Source organism: Urocitellus parryii, chromosome 6 (genome assembly GCF_045843805.1).
Source record: "Urocitellus parryii isolate mUroPar1 chromosome 6, mUroPar1.hap1, whole genome shotgun sequence".
NCBI classification, from domain to species: Eukaryota; Metazoa; Chordata; class Mammalia; order Rodentia; family Sciuridae; genus Urocitellus; species Urocitellus parryii.
Window position 1 is genome coordinate 12,211,406 of NC_135536.1, and position 17,030 is coordinate 12,228,435.

The 17,030-nt window shown below is 37.3% G+C and overlaps 1 protein-coding gene across 4 annotated transcripts in view; it reads right to left on the minus strand.

Moving 5' to 3' along the window:
- The window catches only part of Unc79 (unc-79 subunit of NALCN channel complex), a 211,009-nt gene that overhangs the window by 142,671 nt on the left and 51,308 nt on the right, over positions 1 to 17,030 (minus strand). For all 4 annotated transcript variants that reach the window (XM_077799972.1, XM_077799971.1, XM_077799969.1 and 1 more), the window contains exons 8-9: positions 14,932 to 14,960; positions 827 to 1,056 (exon numbers count right to left, since the gene is read on the minus strand). In XM_077799972.1, the coding sequence (XP_077656098.1) occupies positions 827 to 1,056; positions 14,932 to 14,960 (259 nt within the window). The remainder of the gene's footprint in view (positions 1 to 826; positions 1,057 to 14,931; positions 14,961 to 17,030) is intronic.

Here is a 17,030-nt window from a genome sequence, read left to right on the forward strand (position 1 = left end):
TCTTTTATAAACAAAATTCTGGAGCTCAGGGAGATAAGGATAGTTCCTCCTAATTATAAAATCTATAAGAATAGGTTCCAATTAGAAAGAACTGAGCACGTTCTGACTGGCTTCCTGATAACACCCTAATAACACCGTGGTCAGCGTGGGCCAAAGTGACCTAGAGTTGTCATGGCAGTGAGAGCTTGAAAGTCTGATGTTGTCTTGCTGTCAGTCAAGAGTTAAGAGGTCGACCTGGGGAAGACTCTCTGGAAACTTCCCCTGGGACCTCAATAAAACTGGAGAATAGGAGCAGTACACTGTCCCTGTCCTCTTTGAGAGGACCCAATTCCTGGGCCTCAAGCTTGACCCCAGTACCACAGAACTTGGAGTCCTTCCCCGCCTTCTTGCTCACAAGCAAAAGATTTGTTCCTGTGGCTTTGCTGCCCTCCTTACTGGCTAATGCTGCTGTCACTCAAGGCAGGCATCCCTATCCCCACCCCTCACTCTGATGAGGTCTCCAGTTACCTTACCCCTGGCTCAGGGCTGTCATTGCTCATTAGAGTGGTTCACAATTACAAACTTGTAAGTTCTTCTAGTCCCTGCCTGAGTAATTAGAAGACACTTCTGTCTCCCAAGTGCCTAGTGCAATGCCTGGTCTGTACCTGGCATTGGACAAAAATATTTATTGAATTCACAATTGAAAGCATCATCGTGGCCACTCTGCAGGAAGGTGAGCTGCTAGACTGCGGGCATCCGAACTTGGGTTGGATGTAAGCTTCTTGGTGCACCAAGGTCAGTGCGGACGCAGGGCGTCTTCAGAGACACCTCTGGCTAGCTGCGTTACCTAATCACCGCCTCCACCGCGCAGACCAGCTCCTCGGCACCGCACTCCCGCGTGTTGATCGGGGGCGGCGAGGTCTGATAGAGGTGGGTCTCCGCCGCGGCCCCCACCTCATTACTGTGATGATTCGAGTGGCATCTTTTGCAGTACCGAACAGGCCTGTTTCCGTGACGACCGCAGCACCCTGCGGAAAAGCAGGTGACGACTGCTCTTCTAACATGGGAACTGCAGTTCTAGAAGCAAAAGTGATGAAATCAGTTAAAAACTGATCCCTTAGGTAAACTTGGCTAAGAACTAAAATAATGGGAAACTTAAGGGACCACCGGAAGTTAACAGCTCATTTCAAAGTACTGCTGGTTTCCAAAATGCAGGTTATTCTCTAATCAGTTAGATTCCAGTCGTAGTCAAAAACAAAGGTGAAAGGTGTCTTCTAGTGAGAGGGTAAGAAACATTCCAGAGATCAGTAGAACTGTACTGAAAAGCCAGGGGGTGAGGACACTTTCAGGATTATTTGGAGTTAATGATTCAAGAGTTTTCAACAGAAATATAAAGAAAAATTAGAACTGTGGTTTAGAGAGAGCACATCAGAATAGGAAAGGAAGAATTTAACTCCCGGAATAAACTCTTTCAAAATTATTTTATCCACCACTGGAAGAGCAGATTTCCACAGCAGCTAGTCTGTCCTTGTTGCATTCAAGGACAGGAAGGTGCCATGCTGTGCTGAGTTGATGGCCCCAAAGCAAGCCTCTCACTCTCACCAACACACTCTGAAGACCTGAAGAACCCGTCAGTGGACACCACAGGACATGCCAAAACACAGCCAGAACCGTTCACAGAATCAGCTGCTGAAATCAACCACAGGAAGCATCAACAGATAAAGTGATGGTGGGCGGGGGGAGTCGGGTGGTGCAGCATAATAGATTCCTAAGCTCAGGGGGCTGTTGTCAGAGCTGCCCTGACAGGAGGCCAGAAGTTAGGCAGCATCCAAGGAAAGCAATCTGAGGACCAGGCAGGACACTCTGACATCAAAAACAAATGGTCAAAAAACCACATGCCTTGAGCCTGTTATGATGCTTCCACCACATGTTCAATGTCAGAGCTCTTCAGCCTTTCAATGGTGCTTGTAAAGATGTGAACACTTCTGGGGCATGTCATCTTTAAGAACTCAGAGGTTGGCAAAGCTCTGAGAATGCTCCAGGATAGATATCCCCATGGGAGATGGAAAGAAGAAAGCAAGCCCAAAACCTACATAGAACTGTGGACACTAATGAATCGTCATGGGAACCACCATCTCAAAGCAAAGTTTGTTACACTTTGATCATAAGGCTGCTGACTCTGGATCTAGTGCTAGAAACTCAGTTCCGAATAGGACTCAGACCAATACATCATCAGCCCCTGTATTTTACAAAACATCAATCTCTTCATCGGGTAGCTACATCTTTATTGTCTTAAGAGTTTAAAATATTTCTAGTGTATTTTCTTTTTACTAATAATTCTGGGGGGAAAAAACATTTGTTGTGACTCCTAAAAAAAATCATTTGTTGTGACTCCTTATCTTCTTTGGCATCCAAATCAGCCTGACTTTTCCAGAATGGGTTGTTTTTCCTGAGATCAACATCTCTTTCACCCTCACAGTTTCCCTTTGGAAGTACATGAATTATTGGTTTGGGGCTCCTTCTGTTCACCCATCAAACATAGCACTCTACCAGCTGAGCCACATGTATCAGGATGTATTCTGGTGTTGATTTTTTTCCTCTCAGTTAAGTTTATTGCACAACCCTCCCCCTAAAATATAGGGAGGATTTCCTATACTGAAATCTTAAAAGAGGTCCAGGAGAGCAAGTTAATTCCCACTTCACGAGAGGAGGCAGCAAGAGGTACCACGTATGAGAAACAGGCCCTCACCAGACATTAAATCTGCTGAGGCTTGTTTGTAAGCACCCAGTCTATGGTATTGTGTTGTGGCAGCCCAGAGAGACCAAGACAGTGATAATTAGTCTTTGGTCCTACAGGAGTTCCACTGTTACATAAACAAGAGGATGTGGACATAAGTTAGTTGGCAGTTATTGGCTATATATAATATAGCCCTGAGTTAAGGTCTACTAGTTCCCATCCTATTTTCTACTGCCCAAATGCCATCCAAATCCTAATATCATTTCCAAATTTTCTGACTTTTTGCTATAGATTTCTTGATTCACTATGTACAAGAAAGGGAACTTTTCTTATTATAATTATCTATGATCAGTGTGACATTTTGCTATGGCTTATGTAGAATGGAAAATTCAGATATTCAAAGAAAGGGAAATGTCCACAACCCTTCCAAAAGATTGAGTTATATAAATAAAGATGACATCAGAAAGAAATCCAGTAGGTTCATAGCTGTATTATGGATACAACAAGAAAATATGAGATGTCCATTATATACCTAGCATAACATTTATTCCTCAAATAAATGCTTACTTGTGGCCATTACTGCTGACCAATTGCCCATTTGCTTTTTTATTTTGTCCTACTGTTTGTGTTCACCCATATTCAAACAGCAGACAGTGACTCCTTATGTCATGCCTTATTCTAGTCCCTGTTATCTAGAGGCCCTTCCAACTTTTTTTAACCAATAGATAGAGTCTATTTCCCCTCCTCCTGAATCTGAGATGGCCTTGGGACTATCTTTTAACCACTGGAATATATCAGATGTGATAGTGTGTGACTTCAAGCTTCTGTGTCAAGAGGTCTTGTACCCACCACTCTTGCTCTCTTGGGACACTGCTGCCTTGTAGGAACTATCAAGGCTAGCCTACTGGGGATGAGATGCCTCAAGAAGAGAGGGTGTTCCAGCCCTTCCAGCCATCCCAGCTGATGCCCCAGACATGAGGGTAAGGATATCTGGGGCCATTCAACCCCCGACCTGCCCACTGAATGACAATGCTTGCGCGTATGAGTCTGGACAAGACCAGAAGAATTGCCCAGTTAATCCAGGTCAAATTTCCAGTCTACAGAATTGTGAACACAAATAATTAGCTATTATAACAAGATGATATGTTTTGTTATGCCATAATAGAAAATGTCTCCAGAAGTAAGGTGCAGCCATAGCATAAGTTAAAAATATGTAGCATTGGTGTTGGAACCAGGCAGCGGTAGAATCTAGAAAAGCAGTCAAACACGAAATGATGCAAACTGGAAGAGGTTTAAAAAGGCAGTAAGGAAAATGGTCTTTGGAAGCTAGAAAAAGGAAACCTGTATTTTATAGCATGTATACACCACTGTAGAGCAAGCCACTCTGAGACTCAGAGGTATAAGTCTCACCATCCTCTCCATTAAATAGTAGGGATTCTAAGAACCTTAAAGGCATGATTCCCAGCTGCCTCACAGACTCAACAATATAAAAGAATTTATCTCAGACTGGTTTGGGCATTTAACTTGTGCCTACTGAAGTAGGTTTATAAACTGCTACATTAAAGGCCACAATGTTTTTAATGGAATTATATCAATGTGGACTGAAAGAAATACATACTGAGAGCCTCAAAAGAAGATGCTTTTGAAATTCCACATTTTTGTGATGAAAAAGTAAACTAATATGACTACTTAATTGTAAAACAGGCTACTTTTTATAGAAAAAAAGATGGGTATCTCCCAGATGGTGGCGCCAACAGCCAAGAAATCAACTCCCAGGAATTTAGGGAATAACAAACAGACGCCCTGTGCTTGGCTGAATCTCAGTATGACTCTCATTCCCTCATTCTGCAGAAGAGTGCTTCTACAGGAGTGATGTGGAAATGATGAGAGGAATGTCCGGCAGGGTAATATACTAGACACTCCTCCCATCAATAAGTGGAGTTTATTTCCATTCCTTGAATCTGGATGGGGTTGCAACTGCTTTTTTTTTTTAATATTTATTTTAGTTTTCGGCGGACACAACATATTCATTGATATGTGGTGCTGAGGATCGAACCCAGGCCACACGCATGCCAGGCGAGCACGTTACCGCTTGAGCCACATCCCCAGTCCCATTGCAACTGCTTTAATCAACAAAATACTGCAGGCTGGGAATGGCAGTACATTCCTGTAGTCCTAGCTACTCAGGAGGCTGAAGCAGGAGAATCATTCAAGGCCTGCCTGGGAAACCTAGCAAGACCCTGACTCAACAATTTTTTTTCTTAAAAGCTAGAGATGTAGCACAAAGGTAAAGCACTTGCCTAACATGTTTGAGTCCAAGAGTTCAATCCCCAGGAATGGGAGGAAAAAAAAAAAAAACAGCATGGCAGAAGTGATGCTTATATGACTCTCAATGCCAAAGATATGTGGTTTGCATCTGGCTATCTTGAAACATTCTCTCTTTAGAAGCCTCCTCATCAGGATATTCCTCCTGGAACTCTGGCCAAACCACATGGAGAGGCTCCATGTTTAGGTCTCTGGTCAACAGAACCCACTAACCATGTCTTCTAGTCATTTCATCCCATAGCCCAAACATGACCTGGAAGCCTCTAGATAATTCCAGTTCCAGGTACTTAAGTCTTCCCAGATGAGGCCCCAAACATTCAGAGACAGGTTATCTCCACTATGCCCTCTCCAAGACTCTGACCCACAAAATCTGTGAACATAATTCAGGGCTTGTTTTATGCTGCCACATTTTGAGTAATTTCTTATGCAGTGCCTGCATATAAAAAATAAATGCATATTTATTTATGTATATAAAATATTTATACATATATATAAAAAATAACTAAAAGTTACTCTATCATAGTGCAACATCAAGTCTAAACAGTATCAGCAACAAAATATTTCTTCCAAAAATAATTTTTATTTTTTATTAGAGCATTATAGTTATACATAATAATTGTCTTCATTTTGACAAAAGCATATATGTGTGGAATTTGATTTACCCCATTTCAGTCCCATTCTCCCACCCCCTTTGTTCCCTCCTCTCTTCCCTACCCATATTCTCCTTCCTCTATTCTAGGATCATCTTTTCCCTCATTTATTTATTTAATTTTGATTTATGCTCTCTACATACACATAAAGGTGGAATTCACTGTGGCATATCAATTTATGCACCTGGTCATATATACTGGCTCTCCTCCCTCCTTCTTCTTCTACTCCACTGATCTTCCCTATATTTTTAAGATAGTCAATCCACCTTTTTCCCCCTAATTTTGCCCTAGTCTGCATATGAGAGGAAACATTCAACCCTTGATTTTCTGAGTCTGGTCTTGTTTCACTTAGCATGATGTTCTCCATTTCTATCCATTTACTGGCAAATGCTATAATTTCTTTCTTCTTTATGGCTAAATAAAACTCCATTGTATATGAATACCACATTCTCTTTATCCATGCATCTTGCATCTGGGCTGGTTCCATAATTTGGCAATTGTGAATTAAGCTGCTGTAAATACTGAAGTGGCTATTTACTATCATATGCTGAGTGTAGGTCTTTGGGATCAATACCAAATAGTGGAATAGCTGGGTCATATGATGGTTCCATTCCTAGTTTTTTTGGGGGGAATCTCCATACTCCTTTCCAGAGCAGTTGTACTCATTGCAGTCCCCACAACGATGCATGAACATATCCCCCCCACCACATTCTCCTCAGCATTTGTATTCTTGATAACTGCCATTCTAACTGGAGTGAGATATAATCTTGGTGTGTTTTGATTTGCATTTCCCTGATTGCCAGAGATGCTGAACACCTTTTCGTATATTTGTTGGCCATTTATGTTTCTTCTTTGGAGAAAGGTCAAAGTTTAGTTCTTTAGTCCACTTATTAGTTGAGTTATTTGGTTTTTTTGGGGGGGGGAGTGCCGGGATTAAACTCAGGGATACTCAACTACGAGCCACATCCCCAACCCTATTTTGTATTTTATTTATTTTATTTAAACCCTATTTTGTATTTTATTTGCTGAGGCTGGCTTTGAACTTGTGATCCTCCTGCTTCAGCCTCCCGAGCTGCTGGGATTACAGGTGTGAGCCACTATGCCTGGCTGTGTTATTTGGGTTTTTGTTTCTTTCTTTGTTTTGCTATTATGCTTTTTTAGTTATTTATATATTCTGGATATTAATCAGAGGAATAGCTGACAAAGCGTTTCTCCAATTCTATAGGCTCTATCTTAATTAATCATTTCCTTTACTGTACAGAAACTTTAATTTGATGGCACCCCACTTCTTAATTATTGGCTTTATTTCTTGAACTTTAGGGTCTTCTTAAAGAAGGGAAGTTGGTGTCTGCACCAATATGATGGAGTGTTGACCCTATGTTTTCTTCTAGCAGTTGCAAAGTTTCTGGTCTAATTACAAAATCTTTGATCCACTTTGATTAGACTTTTGTGCAGGGTGAGATATAGGGATGTAGTTTCATTCTTCTACAGATAGATATGCAGTTTTCCCAAAACCATTTGTTTAAAAGGCTATCTTTTCTTCAACATATATTTTTGTCATCTTTGTCAAATATCAGATGACTATTAGGTATGTGGGTTTATCTCTGTCTCCTATTCTAGTCCATTGGCCTCCGTGTCTATTTTAATGCTGATGTCATGATGTTTTTGTTACTATAGCTCTGCAGTACAATTAGAGATCAGGCATTGTGATGCCTCCTGCTTTGCTCTTTTTGCTTAGGATCGCTTTGACTATTCTGTCTCTCGTATTCTTTCAAATGAATTTTAGGGCTGTTTTTTCTAGTTCTGTGAGGAATGTCACTGGCATTTTTATGGGGATTACACTGAATATGTATGTTGCTTTTGGTAGTAGGATCATTTTGAAAATATTAATTCTTCCTCTCCAAGAACATGGGAGGTCTTTCCATCTTCCAAGGTTGTCTTCAATTTCTTCCTTCAGTGTTCTTCAATTTTCATTGTAGAGATTTTTTACTTCCTTGATTAGATTAATTCCCAAGGTTTTGTTGTTTTGTTGGTTTTTTGTTTTTTGTTATTGGGAATGGGACAGTTTTCCTAACTTCTTTCTCAACATAATCAATACTGAAGTATAAGAAAGCTACTGATTTATGAATGCTGATCTTGTATCCTACTTTGCCAAATTCATTTTTCAGCTCTAGAAGTCTTCTAGTGGAGATTTTTGGGTCTTCTAGATGTAGAATCATATCATCGGCAAACAGATAATTTGATGACCTCTTTTCCTATTTATATACCTTTAATTTCCTTATCTTGCCTGATTGCTCTAGATGGAGTTTCAAAAACTATATTGAATAGAAGTGGTGCAAGTGGATATCCTTGTCTTGTTCCTGATTTTAGAAGAAATGTTTGTAGTTTATATTCAGTCAGTATAACATTGGCTTTGGGTTTATCACATATATATATATATATATATATATATATATATATATATATATATCCTTTATAATGTTGAGGTAAGTTTCTTCTATTCCTAGTTTCTCCAGCATTTACAACATGAATGAGGGCTGGGTTTCTTCAAACCCTGTTCTGCATCGATTGAGATGATTATATAATTCTTATCCTTAATTCTATTTATGAAGTGAATCACGTTTATTGATTTGCTTATGTTGAACCAACCTAGGATGAGACCCAATTGATCATGGAATGTTATTTTTTTCATGTATTTTTTAATGTAGTTTGCTAATATTATATTACAGATTTTTGCATCTATATTCATCATTGCTATTGATCTTTGGTCTTATTTCCTTCATGTATCTTTTTCTGGTTTTGTTACCAGGGTTATAGTGGCTTCATAGAATGTACTTGGAAGTGCTCCTTCCTTTTCTATTTCCTGGAAAATTCTGAGAAAGATTGGTGCTAGTTCTTCTTTAAAGGTCTGGTAAAACTCAGCTGACAATCCATCCGGTCCTAGAATTTTTTTTGTTGGAAGGTTTTTAATTGCTGTTTCAATTTCATTATTTTATATCGGTCTGCTTAGGTTTTCTATATCTTCCTAGTTCAATCTGGACAAGTCATATGTGTCTAGAAACTTGTCATTTTTGGATTTTTCAGTTTATTGGAATATAAATTTTCAAAATAGCTCCTAGTGATCCCCTGGATTTCAGCAGTGTGTGGTAATGTCTTCTTTCATCTCTTATTTTGTTTATTTGAATCTTCTCTCTTTCTTTTGGTTAGTTTGGCTAAGAGTTTATCAATCTTACTTATCTTTTCAAAGAATTTGTTGCACTGATCCTGTGTATTGTTTCTTTATTCTCAATTTCACTAATTTTGGCCCAGATATTACTTGTTTCCTGTCTCTACTCATTTGGAATTAGTTTATTCTTCCTTCTCTAAAGCATGGAGGTAAAGCATAAGCTTATTTATTCTCAAATAAATCTATTTGAGATCTATTTTTTTAACGAAAGCACTCAGTGCTATAAATTTTGCTCTTAGAACTACTGCCCTGGAGATTTTTATATGTTTTATCTCTGTTCTCATTTGTTTCAAAGAATTTCTTGATTTCTTCTCTCATTTCTTCTATGATTCATTATTCGATATTCATGTGTTTATGTGGTTTCTATTTTTTTTCTTGCTATTGATTTCTAGTTTTATTCCATTATAATCTGATAGGATGCAAGGGATATGTCAATTTTTTATATTTACTAAGACTTACTTTGTGACCTTGAATGTGGTCTATTTTGGAAAAGGATCCATGAGCTGCTGATAAGAAAGTAAATCCAGCTTTCTTGGGATGAGATATTCAGTAGATATTTGGTAGATTCGTGTTAGATTCATTTGATTTATAGTATTATTTAGGCCAAAGATATCTTTATTGATTTTATATTTTGGATGATCTGTCTATTGGTGACAAGGGTATTGAAATCAATCAGTATTATTCAGTTCTATCTGAGATTTAATGTCAAGAAGTATTGTGTTCGTGTGTGTGTGTGTGTGTGTGTGTCTAATTAGGTACACTGAAAATTTGGGATATATATATTTATTATCATTATATCTTCTTGCTGCATTATTACCAATATATAGTGGCCTTCTCTGTTTCTTCTGATTAATTTTTGCTCAAAATCTACTTTGTCAAATGAGAATAACTACTCCTGCTTCCTTGCATGGAATATTTTTTTCTCATCATTTTATTTTCAGTCTGTGGGTATCTTTGCTCATGACATGAGTACCCTGAAAACAGAATATAGTTGGATTTGTTTTTTAATCCATTCTGCTAATATATTTCTTTCAATTGGAAAGTTGAGACCATTTACATTCAGTGTTACCACAAATATGTGTTGTTTTATGCCATTTAGGTTTATTTGCTGTATTTAATTCCATCTTTATTTTCATTTAGCTTGTTGCTTTTCTATTGATCTTCATCTATTTGAGAACTTTGGGGTTTTTGGGGGGGTCCCTTTATGTGCAGTATATCTTTAAGTATTCTTTGTAGTGCTGATTTAGTGATCATGGAGCTTTTAGTTTATCCTTGTCACGGAAAGTTTTTATTTTGAAAAGTAGCTTTGCTGGATATAGCAGTCATAGCTGGAAATTGTTTGCTTTTAGAGCTTGAAATATCTCATTCCAGGCCCTCTTGATTTTAGGATCTCAGTTGAGAAGTCAGAAGTGAGACTTATTGGTTTGTCGCTAAATATGACCTGGTACTTTTCTCTTGCAACTTTTAATATTCTTTCCTTATTTTACATGTTAGGCATTCTAATTATGATGTGTCTTAGAAAAGCTGTTTTGACCTTTTCTGTTTGGTGTCCTGTATGCTTCCTATAAGTGGATGTCTATCTCATTTCTAATATGGGGAAATTTTTCTGTTACTATCTAACTGAAAATATTCTCAACACATTCAGCCTGTATCTCCATGTTCTCTTCTATCCCAATGACTCTCAGGTTTGTTCTCTTGATGCCATCCCTGAGTTCTTATATATTCTGATCATGGTCCTTTTTCTTTTTCCTTTATTACATACTGAGTATTCAAGTTCATATATCCCATCTTCAAGGCCTTAAGTTCTATCTTCAAGGTGTGAAGTTCTATTTTCTATGCAATCTAATCTGTTGGTGATGCTTTCAAGTGAATCTTGATTCCTTGTGTCTTCTAGGAGTTCTGATAGGTTTCTTTTTTTTAAAACCACTTTATATTAGCTTCTCAATCATCATCTGAAAAGAAAATATTCTAGAGTAACATCATTAAAAACAGCTCTGATAAAGTACATTCACTACTATGTATTATAAAGCAGGTACAAGAGGTTTTACATTCACAGAGTATGATACAGTACTATCCTACATCTATAATACCTGAGGATACAATTAAAAAGGCAATTATTTGAGACTTCATTCCACTTTTCTAGCAGAGAGCCCAAAGGATGGTATGACACAGCTCTGTAAAGAAATGTACTTCCTTAGGATTTCCTTTTGATAGGTTTATTTTCATTATCTCTATTTATTGAAATGGCCTTTCATCTCCTGTATTTGATCTCTTAGTTCATTCCTTAAATCTTCTCTTAGTTCAATGAACATTTTAATAATCAGTGGAATTTCATCCATAACTGTGGGATTCTTTGTTGGGGGATAATGAATTTGGAGGGAGATTATTTGCCTATTTCCTCATGTTTTCAAAAATCTTGGATTTGGGACTGGGCCTGCAGCTCAGTGGCAGAGCGCCTGCCTCACACGTGTGAAGCACTTGGTACAATCCTCACCACCACATAAAAATAAATAAATAAATATATTTTTAAGAAAATATTGGATTTGTGTATTGATTGAAATGAGTGCCCCCTTCTCTTTTATGCATGTGTCCTTTTGTGTGTAGTCATCTTTTTTGTTCTGGGACATCTCTCCATTTTTGATGTATGAGTAGATGTCCAGGAGTGGGACCTGAGGTCCCCCTCTAGTTGTTCCTCCTTGGTTTGGGGTTTTTGTCTCCTCTATTCTATGTGTTAAAGTATTTTTGAGGCTTGGGTGGGGCTAAATCATGTGTAAGAAGAGATTTGCTGTTACTTGGCTAAGTTGGGAGTATTGCCGAGCACCATGGTCTCTACTCTGCGAACCTGAAGTGTCCCAATCATTTTCTAGCATCTCTGAAAAGAAAGGGGGTGGAGACATGAATATCACTAATGTTAGCAACAGATGCGCGGCCTTACAATAAATTTCCAGTGTCTACTTTGACATCTATAGCCCTTATTGCCAGCTGTATAGGAATGATGGTGCACTCAATTGTATGCATTCATTTCCAAAGTAAACTGAAGAGATTTCCCCTTAGATACAGATTGACCTGGGTGCAGTTTTCAAATATTCACTCCAGTCACTCTGTTTTACTGCTTTGAATTTTAGACATACATAAACACAAACAGTTCCCAACTCTAGAATGGCTCAATCTAAATTTTTTTTTAATTTGGTGAGAAAGTATACCCACATAACCAATCTCTGTTTCACTTTCAGCACAGTATTCAATATATTATATGAGATATTTAATACTTTATTATAAAATAGACCTTATGTTAGGTGGCTTTGCCATCAATTGTAGGCTAATATAAGTATTCTGAGCACATTTAAGGTGGTCTAGGCTAAGCTATGATATTTGGCAAGCTAAATGTATTAGATGCTTTTTCATCTTATGATGGTTTTTCAGGATATAACCCCATGCAAGCCAAGGAATATATGCAGTTCCAACTGGTCTCATAATGACAGAACTGAAATAAATCAAGGTCTTTAACTTTCAATCATGATACTAACATTATTTATTTCAAACCTACTATTCAATGGTAGGAATATGTCATACCAAAAAGTTAGAGGCAAAAACTGTGCCCAAAGCAAGTTCAAACAATTCTGAACTATTATGAACTTAATGGAAGCTATCCAAATTAACTTTCCTATAAAATATAACATTTATTAAAGGGTGAATAATAAAATGTGCTAATTTAAAGCATATTACTAAAAATAAATTTGTCATGGAAACAGAAGTATTAAAAAATTATCAAATTTGGGTTTCAAATATGTTAGGTATGACACCAGAAGACATACTGATTTGGAAAATAAAACTTGATCTGGGGATGTAATTCAGTAGCAGAACATTTCTGAAGCATGCACAGGGATTCAGCATCACAAAACAAGAAAAATACAACCTTCATATCATAGTCTTTCAAACTTGTAAAAAAAAATCTCAAAAAAAGGCCTCAGGATCAAGATCAAATCAAGAGTGTGCTCTGTTAATAGAAGATTCTTTGTTAAGACTTCAGAAAGCTATAAGGTGTGCACAGCTAAACCTTGTGGCTAGAAAAGGGATTATAATAATTTTAGGTACAGTATGAAATGCTCAACGATAGAAAAAAAATCTTTCTCAAAAATAATTATAAATGTAGCTTTGGGGACCCAAAACCCAATTAGATTCATTGAAAATCCCAAAGTTTTTAGGAATCATATTAGCAAAAACACCACAAGCTAAAACTAAAGCATACAAACACAATCCAAAATGAAAAAAAAAATGGCATGTGGAACCCCAGCTTCTACACAGGAAGCCAATTGAGTTACTTGCTGCAGCACAGGACATTTCTAATTATAAAGGAAAGATATCTTAGAGAGTGGGGACAAGACCTCAGGAGCAGGGATAGGTTAGGGAACTACTCTCAGGAATTAAAACAAGACCCTAATAAAGACCCATCTGCCATCCCTGGAAGACAGTGAGCAGCTGCTGACATGTTCATGGCTGGAGCTGCTATACACCAGGGACTGCCAACTGTATCCTCTTCCTCTTTCTGAACAGAGGTTTATTGCTGTAATCCTATACTTATCTCACCATTGTGTCTTGGATGTGCAGGGAGCAGATAATCTTCCTTTGTAGTTCATGGGTCTCTGAATAAAGAGAATTTGTACCCAAGGAATTTCATAGGTGATCATATCATATCATGAGGTATTGAACTTTAAGCTTAAAGCCATAAATGGATAAGATTTGTGGTGGGGGAAGGGGGGGCATTGTAAAGTGGTGCGTATATTTTACATATGGAAAAATTTAGTTATAGCTAAATAGTAGATTATGGTGGATTAAATATTACCAATCCTTTTATAACCATGAGGATCCTATTTCCCCATTCCTTGAATCTGGGCTGACCTCAGGACTTTCTTTGACCAATGAAAAGCAACAGAACTGACACAGACTTCTAAGTCTCTGAGGCCTTGCAACCACCTCTCCCTCTCTCAGAACACTGCTGCTTTGTAAACAAGTCCAGCCCAGCCCCATGAAGGATGAGACATCTCCTAGAAAGGAGGAAGCCCATATTCCTCATCATCCCAACCATCCAGGCAACCAATTAAGACCCCAGACATGACAATGGGAGTAAGACCATCTGGAACCAGCCAATTGTCAACCCACACACCAACTTACGCAACTATATCAATGAGCCTAAGAGTTTATAAAGAACTACCTAGTTGAGCATAGGTCAATTTGTCCAACTTGGTTGTTGTTATTAGCCACTACATGTTAGTATAGTTTGTTATGCAATAATAAATAACCAAGACAGCCTTCCAAAGATACCTGCTCATAATCAACCTCCAAAAATGTTTAAATGAGTCGTACAAGGTCCACAAAGGTAAGAGAGAACAGAGCTGGAAAGAACCCAAGCATCTCAACTAACTCATCAAAGCTCTTTGTATGACTATAATAATCTTCTCATAACTTTTAAACCACTAAAACAAGAATAGAAAATAGAAATGGCTTAGATAAACTATGAAAAGTGGCTAAGGGAAATTTTAGAGGAGTCTTTAGCGAGGGTCATTGTTTAATTTCCATATAAATGAATATTTTCCATATATACTTGATCAGGATATGTTTTTACACATATATACTAGACTATTCATACTACATCTCAAAATAATAAAGATTGTTAATATATAAGATACATTCTTTACTAAAGTTAAGTTCTATGAATTGCATTGTCATTCAAATGTTTTTATAATTAGACTATCTCAGAATTATATATATGCTTTTATTTCAAATTACTTTACAAAAACATTGTATGTAAGATGGGTAAGCAAAAGCAGTGATGGAAATAGAGACAATTTTAATATCACAATATTGCATGCTAAATTATTTCCTTTTTCTCTTCACAAATACAATGACATGAATAAACTAGGAAACCATGGTGCAGAAAGAGGCAGATGTCAATGCACGAATTGACATACAAACACAGAAAACCATGCCCCACCACACAGATGGCTGGCTCTTACCTTTTTCTGACATATGGCAGATATTTCAGCTGTAAGGGGAAGGTACACAAAATATCAACAAAGAAAGAAAGCCCATTTTAAATAAGGGCAGCCGTGAAGGATAATTTTTAAAAAACAACCATAATTCACACAACCTTGAAACTCAGCTAAACAGCTTTGGACTTATCTCATAAGTTGTCATCTACTTTTCCTGGACTCTATTTTCCTCCTAAAGTATAAAATATCTCTTTCTTACCTGATAGTGATATCAGGGTTTATGTTTAATAAAGTTAGAAACACCTGCATGCAGCAAATATGTCACCTAGTCTCACAACTAACCCAATTTTCTCAGTTATGACTTAGAAATCAGATCACATTAAAGTCAAACAACTTTAATTTTAACCTCCTCATTTTATAGAGGACAAAATTAAGGCCACTATGGTTGGATGAATTCTTCAAGATCTTACAGCCTATCAATGATAGAGACATATGTATAGGTACAGTTCCTACATCCCCTATTTGCTGGTTTATCCAATACACTATGATACTGGTTTGATATGATATATTTAGATTGCTATCATGCGATGCTCTGCTATATGTAAAGTGTAGAAAAAGCCTACTACCTTGGTCTACTTACGCTTGAACTATCAATTTATACCAGACTTAACTCATGTAAAACCAGCTGTATGGTTATACAAGATAAACCAATTCTCAAACCAAAGGGTAGACCAGTTGGAGTAAGGCCATCAAACTACTGTCTACTTACAGAATTAACTTCAACAAATTCATAAAAATCTTTTTAGTGGGCATACCAATTAGTTCCATGGAAATTGATGCTTAAGAAAAACACCTGAAAATAATTTTTCCAAAAATCTATTAGCATTTTCCTTGAAACGGTAAGGACTTAAAAAAAATGGACTAACGCCTTGTTATAGGATGGTCTATGTTACGATTTATTTAAAGATTAAAGGTAAATGTCCCCCCAAACTGTTTGCAAATTATGAATTAGTAGATGCCAAGTCAAAGAAATGTATAACTCAGTCTTAAAGCTGCTTTTGTATAACTAATGGTAATTTAACAGTTTGATATCCTTAAATAATCTGAGGTTAGTGTCTTATCTTTAGATAAATAATAAAAAGTTATGATTTGGGGCTGGGGATGTGGCTCAAGTGGTATCACACTCGCCTGGCATTCGTGGGGTGCTGGGTTCAATCTTAACACCACATAAAAATAAAATAAAGATGTTGTGTCCACCAAAAACTGAAAAATAAATATTAAAAAAGTTCTTTCTCTCTCTTTAAAAAAAAAAAGTTATGATCAATTCTTCCAAAGATGAATGTCATCAACAAATGATGACCAAAATTCAGCAACATATCTTATATTTAAAATATATTTTAAAAGCTGGGCACAGTGGCACATGTCTATAGTCCCAGCTACTTGGGGGCTGAGGCAAGGGAATCACTTGAGCACAGGAGTTTAGGGCCAGCCTGGGCAACATACAACATTGAGAGGCCTAATGGGAAAGGGAAAGGGAAAGGGAAAGGGAAAGGAGGAAAGAAAGAAAGAAGAAAGAAAGAAAGAAAGAAAGAAAGAAAGAAAGAAAGAAAGAAAGAAAGAAAGGAAGGAAGGAAGAAAGTAAGTTTATTAGTACTTGACTATCAGCTTTACCTCAGAGCACTGGAAGCTCACTAATAAAGTAGCCCAGTTTAAGGGGGAAAAATTACCTTTACCCATAATACAAGCCCAAGCCTTCTACAGGCCCAAGCCTTTACATAACCTTATATAACTTTTCACAATGTCCTTTTGAAGGAAATAAAGACTGACATATCGCTCTATTTTACAGAGAGCAAGTAAGACTACAAAGAAGTAGTGTAATTATCATTGAGAAAATGCCTTAAGGCTGTTGTTTAAATGGTCACAGAATTTATTAACATAAGGTTTTAACTTTTTTTTAAATGAGCCTTTCATATAAATCCTTTTACTATCTACATACTAAATCAGATATCAATTCTTCCTGTGTCATTGATCTATACTCACTATGTCCCCAGCTTTTCCCACCCTTTGTCTTTCTCTGCTTTGCTAAGTACTTTTCCCTTGTCATTGTAGCCACCAATGAGGTG